Source organism: Colius striatus, chromosome 2, assembly GCF_028858725.1.
Source record: "Colius striatus isolate bColStr4 chromosome 2, bColStr4.1.hap1, whole genome shotgun sequence".
Lineage (NCBI taxonomy): Eukaryota > Metazoa > Chordata > Aves > Coliiformes > Coliidae > Colius > Colius striatus.
The window spans coordinates 9,004,429-9,019,457 of NC_084760.1; the positions used below are offsets into that span (position 1 = coordinate 9,004,429).

General features: G+C 37.8%; 1 protein-coding gene across 4 annotated transcripts in view; it reads left to right on the forward strand.

Annotated features, from left to right (window-relative positions):
- Positions 1–15,029, forward strand: part of RNGTT (RNA guanylyltransferase and 5'-phosphatase) — a 195,589-nt gene that overhangs the window by 66,744 nt on the left and 113,816 nt on the right. For all 4 annotated transcript variants that reach the window (XM_061989754.1, XM_061989755.1, XM_061989756.1 and 1 more), the window contains exon 11: positions 10,821–10,985. In XM_061989754.1, coding sequence (XP_061845738.1) covers positions 10,821–10,985 — 165 coding nt within the window. The remainder of the gene's footprint in view (positions 1–10,820; positions 10,986–15,029) is intronic.

A 15,029-nucleotide genomic window follows, 5' to 3' on the forward strand; every position in this document is an offset into this window, starting at 1 on the left:
ACTGTCTCTCATTTTTTAGCCTATTAATCTTACCTTAAAAGATTTACTGTTGAAATGTTGAGGGCATAACTCAGAAATGCAACTATTGAATTGCATCTTTTCTGTTTACAAATACATCTGTCTGCCAGTCGTCCTTCTCCTCTTACTTTTAATTCTGGAGTTACTTCCCTGCAGGGTTCTTTTTCTTTGTGCAGGGGTTCTTCTTCTTCTTTGTTGCGCGAAACGGGAGTGACCAGACACCAATATGATGTGCATCAGCTCCAATTTATTGTCACATAATCATCACCTATATACCTTTTTCAAATGCTGTAACGTGCTACAATTCATGGCAAAAAGTTAATAGTAAGCATCACGTGCTATGCATAAGGCCTCAAAGTTTCACTTTTGTAACAACTTAAACACCAACCTCATTGTGTAAAAACACCATCCTTATTGTGCTTAAAACATCAGCCTTATTGTGTCTAAAATATCACCCCAGCTGTTCAGCCTTCAGTTAGTTTTCTCTCACACTATGGTTATGCTTACCTTACATTTAGTTAACTTTATGTTATTGTTAGTTACATATGTTACAATTTATTAGTCAAGTACAATCAATCATATAATGCTAAATTGAATGCTCTATTCAGTCTTCTAACAATGCTTAGTTTAATGTCCTGTCCTATCTTCTTGCTTTGACCTTGTTTCTGTTACAGTCTGCTGTTTCGGTTTTCCCCTTGCTCAAACTTGCTATCACATAGGCATTCCTTTCTGTCCTTTTTTGCTGTAGAAGGCAATTCAAAGACAAACTGCAGACTTTCTTCGTTTCTGACTGACTCCATAACATTCATTATAGCCCAGGCCCCAACACTTCCCAGATTTTACCACCTCAAAATACAGATTTAAAATGCTTTTGTTGCTAATAGGAGTCGGGAAAATGAAGATGCCTTGCTGCACATGTTTATTCTTGCACCCTTTCTGTTATTTCTTGCACAGATATACCTACCAAGTGCCCAAGTGTTTGTAGCAGTATTCTCACTGTGTCTTATGGTCTCAAAATCTGTATGTATCATTTCTTTCTATTATGGCTCAGAGGTGTCAGGTGGACCTGCTTTGGCAGGGGGATTGGACCAAATGATCTCTAAAGGTCCCTTCCAACCCCTTCCATTCTATGGAATGAAATACAGAGCATCTACTCAGTCGTGTCTCATGTTGCTTTCTGGTGTTACACTGGGACAGATGAATTAAGATTGCTTTGTCCTTCTACTCTCATATTTACAATGTGGTTTATTGCAAGCAGGGACAGCTCAGCCAGGTAATGTGTTTTGATATTTTTTGGCTATATAAGGTGACATTACAGAATAGGGAGGACCAAAAATTATGGGCTAGGATAGCTTTTGAGAGAGAGAATCAACATAGAAGGAAGTGGTGCTGCATAAGCTTTTGCATCTGTGGAGGTATGCGGACAGGAATGCATCGTAGCTAGCTGTCATTTTCAAAGTCTTTCTTGCCTTATTCCCCTTCCCTGTTGATCATCTTTTATTCATTATTGAAAACCTGCCTTTTATGTGTGAGGAGCAAAATTTTCAAGTGTCCTTACCTATTCAGTAAACTTCCAAACAGGTATTTTGTGCTTTCTTCCCTATTGCTCCTTGTGCTTGATTGTGGTGCATATGCTACTGAAAAGCAGCATTTTAATGTATTTTTACATCCCTCTTTTTAAAACTCTTCTTTCCTATGATGCCTACAAAAAGTCAGTTATTATTGAAGAGTGATAATTAATATATGCTGACCAGGATGTCTTCGGTGTTTTCATGTACTTCATTGTTGGAGAGCATTCTGTAGCGTTGTACTTAGTTTGAAGGCTGACTATCTAACTTGCTGGGTAGCTTTTGAGAAAAATGCATCTGATTTCCTACTTTCCCTTGCAGCTGCAAGTTAGATTCTGCTTTTTCTAACCCAGGGGACACTATAGATTGCAGAGAAGGTGGCTTGTTTTCCACATTTTCCAAAGTAAAGCATACTTAATAGAATATTAAATAAAAGCAAAGGGAGTGTATAATATTTTTCATGTCTTGTTTTATTCCCCAAAGGTAAGTTTTTTGATATCTGAACATGAAGCATATCTCATGAGAACTTTTTTGAATGGCAGATTATCACTTCTATAATTGTGAGATGGAGACCCAAAGTGTTGCTGCTGGGGGCAAGATACAAGTAGCACTTTTAAGAGCACCTTTACAAGTTGCCATGATATGATCTCCTTTCTGTTTTTCAGGTGTTCAGGTTCTGTAGCTTTTACTCAACTCTTGGTGATTAGACTAGATGATCTCTAAAGGTCCCAACCCTACCATCCTATGATTCTATGATGCTTACTGTGTGACAAGTTTTCAGCAGATCATGACATTTGCTGCAGAAAGTGAGACATGAAAGTTTAAGTTGCATTGTAAGTGCAAATCATAGAATCATAGAATGGTGGGAGTTATAAGGGACCTTTAGAGATCATCTAGTCCAATCCTCCTGCAGAAGCAGATTCACCTAGATCAGGTCACATAGATACAGGCGGGTCTTGAAGACCTCCAGGAAAGGAGACTCCACAACCCCCCTGGGCAGCCTGTGCCAGGGCTCACTCACCTCACAGGGAAATAGTTTTTTCTTATATTTAAGTGGAACTTTTTTTTGTGTTCCAGCTTCATCCCATTATCCCTTGTCCTGTTGCTAGACACCATAGAACAAAGAGATGTCCCAACCTCCTGACACCCACCCTTTAGATATTTATAAATGTTAATGAGATCTCCTCACAATCTCCTCCAGACTAAACAACCCCAGTTCCCGCAGCCTTTCCTTATATGAAAGATGTTCTATACCTCTTATCATCTTGGTGACCCTGTGCTGGACTCTCTCCAGCACTTCCCTGTCCCTCTTGAGCTGAGGAGCCCAGAACTGGACACAGGACTCCAGATGAGGCCTCACCAAGGCAGAGTAGAGGGGGAGAAGAACCTCCCTTGACCTGCTGCCCACACTCTTCTTGATGCATCCCAGGCTGCCATTGGCCTTCTTGGCCACGAGGGCATATTGCTGGCTCATATTTAGCTTATTATCAATCAGGACTCCCAGGTCTCTCTCTGTAGAGCTGCTCTTCAGCAGTAATAACTTGAAAATATTTCAAACCATATACAATTTAGAAAATCAAGTCCCCACATAATTTTTTTGTTCTTAGAAGGTCTCTTTAAAGTGCTTTTCTTAGTACTTTTACTGAACGGTTCTCTACCACTTTCACACTTTCAGCTTTAAAAAGCCTCACATATTTACAATATTTTTTTCATCTTTTCATCAGTTGTGCTAGATACTGTAACATCCAATTGTAAAACTTTCTCCTTCAGCTTATGCTTTATAACAGTCATTTTCATAAGAACTGCCAAATGAACATAAACCCAACTTCTGTCTTGGGCAAATACTCGGATCTCTCAAGAATGTGACAGTGATCAGAACCGAAGTACAAAGTGTGAAAAACTTTACAGTTGCAGTATCGTGTCCAGTTTCCTAGATACTGGGAATGAAGTCTAACACAGAGCTTTTTTGTCCAGTGTATTTCAAAATGGGAAAAACTGTGGGCAAGATAGAGAATAGATTCATATGGAACCAGTGGGACTGTTCAAATGTTGTCATGTCTTACTTCCCTAACTTAGTTTTAATTCCTTTTTTTCTACAATTAATCCAGCCATAATTCATATTTTCAGCTTTCTCCTTGTCTCTTGCCTTCCCATATTTTCCTGTTTCTATGGAAAAAAAACCTTAAAGAAAAAAATAATCATATTTAATCAGAAGGATATACCAAATCTAAAATAACTATATCATCTGGATAGGTTTTCTGGAGGTGAAAGCAGAACCTCTCTTAATATTTACTTTTCCATGGCTGATGTGTTTGAATAACCTGAGAGACTGTTATGGTTTAGGAGAGAATGTGAAGGCCATATTTTTTAGAATATTTTCATCCTTTTTAGAATATTTCTCTTATTTCAAAGTAATAGAAACAAAGATACCACTTTTCTTTTGAAATATAATAGTAGTTAATCAGTATATCTTATGTACTAACCGTGCACACAGTGAACTACTTATCTTTGCACGCTGAATCGTTGTGTGCTGATCTTCTACAAGTCTTTGGGGGTATAACATCTGTTAAAAGGAGATATTTAACTTTTAGTTCTATCGTGGTTTAGAAAAGGTAGGTGGTTCCTTTTCTAGGATAATATTTGAGTCACCACTGATTGTTACTGTTTTTTTCCTAGTTTTTAGGAGACTTTAACCATAGTCTACCATTCCATCTTATTTTAAATACTGTGAAGTGATTATATTCTGGAAAATCAGTGTCACAGTCTTTTCAAGTATGAAATGCCCTGAATAATGTCTTTAAGATATAGGAATTTTACCATGGTTCTTTAAATGCCTGGAGTGATAATTCTTCATAATACAAACAGCCCTGTAAAAACCCAACAATAGCTGTTCTTGTGAAGAGTCACTGTGAATGGCTGGTGGAAAGGAAAAGAGTGTGAGGAGAGCAGGATGAGAAAGTATTAACTGGACCATCCAGTATCTGTTGCAATTAAGGTAAGGATGCCTCCATACTACATGCAACAAAAGTATTAGGAAGAATAATTGGAAAAGCCAGAAACAGTAAAGCCCTGTGTTGGATATTTGACTTTGCAGATAGAGTTATATTCAGAGCAAAATGAATTATTTACATTGATATTCCCCTGGGAGAACCACGTGCAACCTTTTTTGTGTGTGTGTGTGAATATCTGATGATGGTGATGGTGGTGAATCTCTTTTTTTGTAGTTGTGGATTATTAGAATTCTGACTTCTGTAATTAAAATGGAAAGTTCATGTACTTCTCAGATTACTTGAGGGGAGGCAGTCAGTCTAGACAGATCATAATTCCTTTTGGTTTGAGCCATTTACATCCCAGTAAAATGCCCTTATTGATTTCTATTTTTCAAGACTCAGAAGGATTTATAAGGATTATCAAGATTCTAAATGAAGCCACTGTACATGAAATCAAACAATGAATTGGACCGAGTTGTCTGTGCTCCCAAAATAGCAGCTACTAAGCTTTTTGTGCCCAACTGGAGCTTTGTTTTCAAAAGAAACCAGGTTCAGGTGTTCATCCATGGTACATGCCTGTTTCTGTGGCTGCCTCTTTGTTGCACAACGTTAATGGTGAGAATCATGATCCAGTCACTTCAGCTAATCGTAAATATTCTGCCTTATATACGTTACCTTTACACTGGTGAAGCAAACTTCTCACCTACTTGTAGTTACAAGGTTTTATGGTTTTTATCTAGAATATTTGTCTTCTGTTTTGAGCAATCCAAGGAGAAAAATGAGGAAGGGAGCAATGTTTGTAGTACAGTCTAGTTTTCTCCTGTTTTGATCTTATCTGTTTAGTCACAGTTTTGACAGTCCTGCTGTTTCATTTAAGTTATGTTTGCTAATAAAAAAGAAAGTGAGGAGCTATATTTGTATGTTCTGTTAGGCCTTGATGTTTATGCATGGGCTACAAACTTCTTTGTTGTTTCATACATATTTGAATTTATTTTCAGTCATTTTTTTAAAGGAAATACAAATAATTTAATACATGTCTTAAGCAGTCTTTTTAGTAGGTCTGATTCCTACACCATTTTCATTCTGTGGTAAATCAAAGTGATATTCCATGGTATAAGCTGACAACTTATAAATAGTAATTATGTTCCTGCAGCATGTTGGTTGAATTGTTACAATTGAAACAATATTTTACGTGCTTTACCTTGTTGATGCCAAGATAAATTTATAAACTCTTCTGAAACTGTTAAATTCCTTGCCATTACCATGTCTGTTTTGAGTATTTGAGTGATGAAAGTTAGAAAACAATAATCTAAAAATATTTTTTCAGATTATAATGGCTGACTTGCCTTTTGCCTTTTAGAAATGAAAACCTTGAGCCACAATTCTCCAGAATGTTTAATTTCTCTACTGCTTTACTTTTAATCCTGTTTTGAAAAGAAAACCATGTTGGAAATGAAAAAACTTCTATGTGACTGAAGATAGTAGTGATCTTATTTGGAGAATGAAGCTGCACCTTCAGATTGTTTTTACATAAAGCTGTGGGTATCAAAAAAAAAAATATCAGCATCTATAAAACCCTGGTCAGAAGAAGTATGTGCCAGGCCATTAATATTTAATATTAGACTGCGTGGTCTTCAGAAGATGAGAGAGCTAATAACGGGCTTTTGTTGGAAATGCAGATGTCAGCTGTGAGTGCCTTGAATTGTCAATAATAATGTTAAACACAGGGTAGAATATCAGCCTGGGCTTATTCTTTATTCTTCTCTCAAAAATCATTAAAGCTAAGACAGTTTTGACATGTGTTCCGTTACGGCTCAATAAGTGAAGACGTGTGTGGAACGTATATGCGTGTATGTGCTGAATTATTCATATCTAAGTTACTGCTCTGGGGAAGCAAATGGAGCACACTTTGCTGGCAGGTAGACTTTGAACCATATCTCATGGAGGAAGAGAATAAATACTCTCGGTTTATCCTGGCCCAAGCTAGTTATCAGCTGTGTGCTCAGGCCCAGACATTATTTGTCTTTTTACTGTAGCGGCATAGAAAAAAAAGCCAGATAAATATCAAGTTCTAAGAGAAAGTACAAAAGTACAGAGATTTAACACCTGCATACCCCATCTGTACTGCATCCATCTAGGTAAAGGACTTTCCATGTAAAACTCATTGACTTTACTGAGCTATAGCCACAAGGTCAACTGTAGAGGGAGGTTAGGGGAGGCAAAACTGGAGGGTGATTGTACCTTCTCGGGGATACCTTTCACCTTGCAGAGAGAATGGCCTAAGCAGCATATGTAGCAGAAATCTTGTTATCCACTTACACTCAGGTCAGTGATTCCTGATATCTTCCTTTATTTAATGACCTGGGATTTGAGTTACTCACCAGCCCTTGTAGCCATATCGACATGAGGTGGTAGCTTCAACGTGGACATCTCTGTGAACTGAGAGGAGGACAAGAGCTACAGCAAGGGAAGAGCCTGACACTTGACCAAATTCAGTTTGTCAGCACCTATCTGGAGGAATGTTATTAAGACTGATTTCTTTTTTTTGGTAGTAATGTTTTTTTTAGCTCGTTTCAGCACATAAATTGCCTTCCCCTGCCCCTTCAAGACTGTGAATGTTAAATGAGCTGCAGCCCTTGCTTTTTAGTATTTTAAAACGTATGTTTCTCTTGTGGTACACTAAGTTATTACATGACTTATTGTGTATGGGCTTTGTTGGGAAGTTAACTTGAAATACTGAAGTTGGCTCAGTCCTGGGTGGGTTTCAGAGCTCTGTAGAAATCTCATTTTATGTTTTGAGGATGTGTGGAGAATTGTGTTTAAAATCTAAGCAACATTTTGAAGTGTCACATCTATTGCAGGCCCACTTCATGCTGTGACCTCTTAGTGCAATTCACAGGGTTTTAACAGGTGAAGAGAATTCAGCTGCCTGTAGAAGAGGTGTTGATTCAGCAGACAACTCCTCTCTTGAGACTTGTCTAAACAACATTTTGCTTTAGGATACATTTTAATTAAAAGGAGGAGGGAAGTGTAACTTCCTAGCATAGACAGGAAACACATGCCACTTGTTAATTTTGATTTACCCTTTGCTAACAAATTTATTTTAGGTTCAAAATGTCTAGAACAGGAATTATCACATAATGCACTCCAGTAACCATGCTGGCAGGCAGTGATGGCTCTCAACCTTCTCATACAAGTGAAAAGTTAAATGTTTGAGATGTTATTTCAATATATGAATGCTTAAATTAATAAAATGTCTATATTGCCTAAAAACATCCTAATGTTTGATGTTTGGGTTGAGATTATACATGCCTCACTGTCTTGGTTTTAGAGTGCTTTATATACTGAAGAATCTCTTCCTATTTTTATCAAGGTCTGCAAATTATTTATTACAGCCTACGTTACCCTCCTATTTATGTGTTAAAAGCTAGGATTTTACCCCTTGAAGGTTTGGAGCTGTCTGGGATAAATACACTGTGTATCAGCAACATTTTTTGTAATTATGGCAAGTGTCTAATAACAAAGCAAAAGCTCTCCTCCTACAGGAGGGCAAAAGCCCTCCTCCTCCCTATTGCTTTTATTCAATATGTCCTTGTTTTAAATTCAATGTTATATTAATTTTCTTATTGCTGATGTCCTGGGCTTTTATGGGAATGAAGTGCTCTTTAACTACTTAGTTTACTTGACTGATGAAGAAGTTGCTTGACAGCATTATTTGGGTTTTCCCATATCATATAATCTTATGTCAACCTAGCTCTGACCTTTATGTCATGGAACCTGGTGCTAATACACTCTTCTGCTTAACAAGCTTTGAAATGAAAATATATGATTGGCAGAGCTGCAGGAAATAATTAGATGGAAGAATCGAAAGGTTTATTTAAAGGAAGAGAAAGTGATTCAACTGGTTTGTGGTGCATATGAAGTCATCCCAGCTTTTAATTTAACTATTAAGAGATTGAAATAAATTTAAGTCACTGTGCAAAAGCATGTTTGAATGAATCATTGTAAAGAAGCTCTCTAAACTTTACTGCTTATTGGAAGCTCAAATATTTGAAACATTAATTAGCTCATTTGCTCTTTCAGGCTTACTCATAAAATGTGTCTGAGTGGAAAAGCTACTGTAAAGGAGCGTATGCATTAAGTCTTGCTGAAACATACCTAGAGAACAGCTTGTGGTGTTCACTGAAATAATAAAAAATACATACACACATTTCCCAGGAAAGAATTCTTCAATCACTTCTTTGCTTACTTGTTACAGAGGTCAAAATGCGTTTCCTATGTTTTAATTAGATACACAGACCAGGACAAGCTTAGTCACGGTTACAGATGAGTTCTCAAGTGTGTTGTACATGGGGGAAGGAAAAAGGAAAGAACAATTCTCCAGGATTTTGTCTGTGATGCTTAAAAATCTGTAGATCACACAGCTGTGTTCTGCAACAAATGAATAGTGAGCCACTCTCCTGATCCTTGGATTTTTCCATACTCTTTATTTTCCATTCATTTTTGAATGGCTCTTTACTAAAAACACCTTCGTGTATGAAAGGAAGGCACTGCTGATGACAAAATTAACAGCCACATAGGCTTTCTTCTTCTTCACAAGCACGGATCAATGACCAGAACAGACATTTCACCCACATTTGCACTGGTTTTGTACAGGATGCACTTTGCCCTCTGTGCTGCCTCTCCTCATATGCATTGAAGCTGAGTCCTAATAAAAAGTGGTTGTGAATTACATGTGGGATGGGACCAACGTGTAGGTCTTTAAGCTGTCGCAATGAAAGAAATCTAAGAGAAACATAATGCCCTGTTGGGAGTCTAAAATGGAAAAGATTCTGGTGAAAGCCAGGATGAATTTGGAAAGAACCTAATTAAACTTATATTGGTCTGAAATTGGCATTCTGTTTTCCGCCTGATAAAGATATCTGTGCAGATACTACTCATTCTGTCTCTTATCTTTGTATGCTTCATCAGAAAGTCATTTTGCCATTTATTTCCTTTGCATTCTTTCAGATCAACTAGTTCTGTTTCTCTTTGATGTACATTAGAGCAGGGCTTTTTTTCCCTTTTAGATTCTTTTTCCATTTCTCTTCTAGCTGTCTAGTACAAGAAGTATCTGGTTGCTGGTTCTGCTCCCCTCTACCGCTGTGATTGATAATTAGTGTCCCGTGTCATCCCAGTTTGCTGTGCTCATTGCTTTTCAACTTTTGAAAAAGTCTGGTTTTGAAGCCAAAGCTCAATAAGCCAAAGCTTATTCTTTGTGGATCATGAAAGGGATGGGTATTTTGAAATATGTTCTTTGTGAGAATGAAGTGGCAAATGGGGGATGATCTCATGTAAATAAGTGTTACATTCTGCTCGTAACAAAGCCGCATTGCTATGAAGATGATGTGACTGTAACTAGAATTTCTAAGTTACCAGTTACTTGTGTTCTCTTACAACATCCACAGTGTGTCCTCCTCACTATCTAATGCTCAAAACATAATAAACTCTGTTACGAGCAATTGTTAATCTGACAAATGTGCATTTGGAATGCTCAGTCTGATCTGGTGCAATGCACCAAATGTATAAAGAGCAATGTAAAGCTTCTGTTTTATTTCAGGTCTTGAAAGGTCAGAGTATACTACTGAGACTTAAAAAAGGGCTTTTACTACTTTTTTTGTGACTGAGCCATCACATATCATGCGGGTTTTTGCAGTCACTGTTTATTGGCACATTCTCCAACTGCAACTATATTCTTCTCTTTTCTAAGACAGAAAAGAAGACCTTTGTGTAATTAATGCCTCTTTCAAGGCATGAATAGAGGACATTTAAAGCAATGAGTTTGCTTAACTGTGTAAATCTCATTGTTGCATCACCATTAAAAGTACTATGAACGAAATGAACTAAATGACTTCAGAGGAAAACTGTGGCAAAGTATGTAGTTGCCATATCCAAAGTTATACTTAGGGAATAGTTGAATTATTTTGCTTAACTTCAAAGTTATTCTGTTGTTGAACTCATATATTCTTGAATATGTATTACAGATTTTCATTCTTCTGTGAACTTTGATTTAATTAAACCTCCTACGCTCTGAAACAAATGCTTGAACCCAAAGTATTTGACAAAAACATGTAGCAATTTGATAATATTTTTATGAATCTGTATGATTTAAAGTATTGTGTAAAATAATGGACTCATAAGGAAAACTTAGACTGCTCAAATAATCCGGTGTTTGGTTTTAACACTGTTTTTTATAACTTGACAGGGACAGCCTGTTGGAGACTGTGATTTTAATGTTCGACTGGCGTGTATAGAGAAGGAGATTATATTTCCACGGCATGAGAAGATGAAGAATGGTCTTATTGACAAAGCACAGGAACCATTCAGTGTTCGAAACAAACCTTTTTTTGACATCTACACTTCAAGAAAGGTAACACAAATTTCAGTTGTTTGTTTTGTGGTACTGAATGCAGCAAAGCAACTTTGGATAGGTTTTCTCTCAGCTTTTTGAGCTTCCAGCAAGTTCTCTGCTAACTGAATGTTCAGTGATGCTTGGGGAGTGATTGATAGTTTGGGATACTCTGAAAAGTGGTTTTAGGCTTACCTAGTCCTTCTGAATTACTATTTCCCCATATTTAAAACCTAAACTTTGGCAAAGCTTCTTCAGTTTCGTAATGTTGAAGTTAGAAGTTAATAGCTTTAGGTCTGAAATGTCTCAGCACTCAAGAGAATGTCCGAGAGCTATGTTGTTTACACTGTCCTCCTTTGCAGGTAAGGATATAATGTTCTTTTCATTCCCAGTCCCCATTTGGCCATAGTATAAGAATCATAAGTTGTGCTTGAACTCCCACTTTGTGTTCAGCAGTGATTACTAAGAGCCTATTCTAGTTAACGTCTCTGCATTTTACTTATGAAAATACTGTCCTAGGTCTTCAGAAGTAATGCATATGACATGCAAATATATATATATATGAGTCCTTGTCTTTTATTTTCTTCAGTATAGACATATCCTAATGTTCTGTAAAATACCTTTATTCTCTTCTGTGGATGAAATGGCTCCTGGTTAATACTTTCTTCTAGAGGAACCTGTTTTTCTCAGCACTGCTGTTAGAATTAGTCCCATGTCTCATCAACACTGAACAATGAACATCAAATTGTCGGCTTCCATTTGCTTTTGTCATTTCTTTTGAGCCTGTAGCAGGTAATGAATCTTACCCCAAGAGGATCAGTAATGGTGTTTCAGCTAACCAAGAGTGACTAAAAAGTAAATAAAGAGATAAGGCATAAGCTGGACTTTCAAAAAAAACCTGCCAGAGACTGGCAGTCTTCAGAAACTTTAAGTCTTTTACAATACTGTGAGAAGTCTGTGTGGATAAAGCACTGTAAATTTTTCCATTACTCCTCAGTATTTCCAGTGCATTTTTTGGATTGTCTATTTAAGATAAACATTGTAAATTGGAAGCAAATTTTTCACAAGGGGGAAAAGGCTGTTTGTCCAGGACACGTAATTTTAGGCTCAAAATAAAAGAAAAAAACCACCCTAGAACAAAAGGAACACATCTTAAAAACAGTTTCAGGTTATTTGTCCTCCCTTAAGAACCACAAGAGGAACATGGTTGGTAACATTCCATTGGAAACAGACCTTCAATGACAAGGTGACTCACTTGTTGGATGACGGAAACGCTGTGAGTGTTGTCTACCTTGACTTTAGTAAGGCATTTGATGCTGTTTCCCACAGTGTCCTCTTAGGGAAATTGTCTGTTCTTGACTTGGATGGACATACACTTTGGTGGGTGAAAAACTGGTTAGATGATCGGGTCCAAAGAGTTGTGGTCAATGGAGTTAAATCCAGTTGATGGTCAGTCACGAGTGGTGTCCCCCAGGGCTTAGTGCTGGGGCCAACTCTAAGGTCTTTATTAATAATCAGGGTCTTGCACTTGGGCAGCAACAACCCCAGTAGCACTACAGACTTGGGAAGGGATGGCTGGAAAGCTGCCAGGCAGAGAGGGAACCTGGCAGTGTTGATTGACAGCGGGTGAACATGAACCAGCAGTGTGCCCAGGGTGCCAAGAAGGCCAATGGCATCCTGACCTGGATCAGGAACAGTGTTGTCAGAAGGAGCAGGGAGGTGATCATTCCTCTGGACTTGGCTTTGGTGAGGCCACACCTTGAATCCTGTGTCCAGTTTTGAGCTTTTCTCTAAAAAAGGACACTGAGGTGCTGGAGAGGATCCAGCAGCAGCTACCAAGCTAGGAAAGGATTTGGAACACATCTCCTATAAGGAAGGGCTAAGAGATCTGGGGCTGTTTAGCCTGGAGAAAAGAAGGCTCAGGGGAGACCTTATTACTTTTTACAACTACCCGAAAGAAACTTGTAGCAACGCCAGGGTTGGTCTGTTCTCCCTAGTAACAAGCAATAGAACAAGAGGAAACGTCCTCACATTGCACCAGGGGAGGTTCAGGCTGGATGTGAGGAGGAATTTCTTTGCTGCAAGGGTTGTCAGCCATTGGAAGGGGCTGCCCAGGGAGGTGCTGGAGTCCCTGTCCCTGGAGGGGTTTCAGAGATGGGTGGATATTGCACTTAGGGAAATGGTCTAGTGGTTGATAGGGCTGGGACAAAGGCTGCACTCCATGAGCTTAAAGGTCTCTTCCAGCCCAAACGATTCTGTGATTCCTTAAAAAATTGCTAGGTAAACCAGATCTGTAAATGAATCTCATGCTAGTTAAATCTAACTACCAGCACATGACTATTGAAAACATCCTGTGCTTCCCAAACCCTAGGAAATGACAATTTTGCTCAATGGTCTACTTTTTCCTGTCTAGAGGAGATTTCTGTGTTGTCCATGTATGTTCAATGTATTGGATTTTAACACTTTCTCACTGTGGCACTTTAAAAAGTGAGCCATGAAATGGTACTATGTACTGGTCTGCCTTTCTCAAAGCTCTGAGCATAAACTCTTTAAGACATTGTCTTTCTTATTACCCAGCAGGAAAGGATCAAATATGTTGGTGAGGGGGGAAAAAAAAATTATACATGGCTGGAATTTGTTTCATAATTGACTAATAATTGCTTTTGGCATTAATGCTTGGACAGTATTTCTTCATTTTGTCCTTGTCTTTGTCACTGGCTTTGAATAACTTGTGAGTTATGGAATGAAGCAGTTATCTGGCCAGTTTTCTTCATTTTTTTGTGAAGAATATTCTTGTATGCAGCAGTCAGAGATCCACAGAGAGCAGCAGGATGGAGTTACTGGCAGGGCAGAGCCCATAGGCAGTCATTCTTCTCTTGTTTTAATCATTTCAAACATGATTTATCTATTTTCTGCATGTATTAGATCAAATGTGTAGGAAAATAAAGCAGGTAAGGGTAGTAATATCCTGGGTTTTATCAAACTCATGTTGTGAAATACTGTTGTTTTAGGTAGGCCTCTTTAATCAGTTAATTTCCCCCCATTTAAAGTGAGTGAAAGTCAATGGCTGGTTTGCACTACAGTTGTGTAGCACATTTTATTTCTTTGAGGGTTTGCACTACAGTTGTATAGGACATTTTCTTTCTCTGAGGGTTCCTTTGCCTCTGAGAGTTTAGCTTCTTTTTTTAAAGAGTGATGAATATACCCTTGGAACAGATACAGTGGTGACTCACACGGTTGGAGAGAGCAAGGCATCTCAAAGTGTGAAGCATGGTTGTCTCTTTACTTATCTGTTGTTGGTTGTTACTTCTCTCAAACTTTTGAAAAGTTTGAAGATATTTGAATTTAACAGTAAGTCTGCAGTACCAGGTAAAATTTTAAGGACATTGAAACCTGCATTTGAGGTTATTATGCTGCAAATGCAGTTCAGTCAATAAATTCTCACTCTAATGTGTTTATTACCACCTTAAAAACCTCTTGGAGGTAAGAGTATCTATAAGATTTTAATTTATTGGGATTTGGGCTTGTTGTGGAGTTTTTTGTGATATTTTGTGACCTGATCTAGGTGGACCTGCTTCTGCAGGGGGGTTGGACTAGATGATCTCTCAAGGTCCCTTCCAACCCTACCATTCTATGAGTCTATGATTTTGTTGTTGTTTAGGGGTCTTTTGTTTGGTTCTTAGGGTGAGGGGTTTTTTTAAGTGGCAATCAGGGCACACTACAATTTTCCTCATTTGGGGTTTGAAGTAATCATAGGTTTTAAGGTTTGCTTTTTGTACAGATTTTCAACAACTTTTACTGTCACTGTTACTTAGGGAAACATGTTCATGATATTACAGAAAACTTTTAATGAGGCTTTAAATCTGGCAATATTTTTCAATAAGAAGCTTTACATCAATATTTAAGAATTGTTTGTATGCCCTGTGATAAATGTAAGGACTTTTAGGTAATACTGCTAGTATTGATCTAAAGTTTTATCCAAGGGAACATTGGTAAATGTTCAAGGGAAATTATTATACATTCAAAATATGTTTTGAATCTGTATCTACTCAGAAGAATAGTATT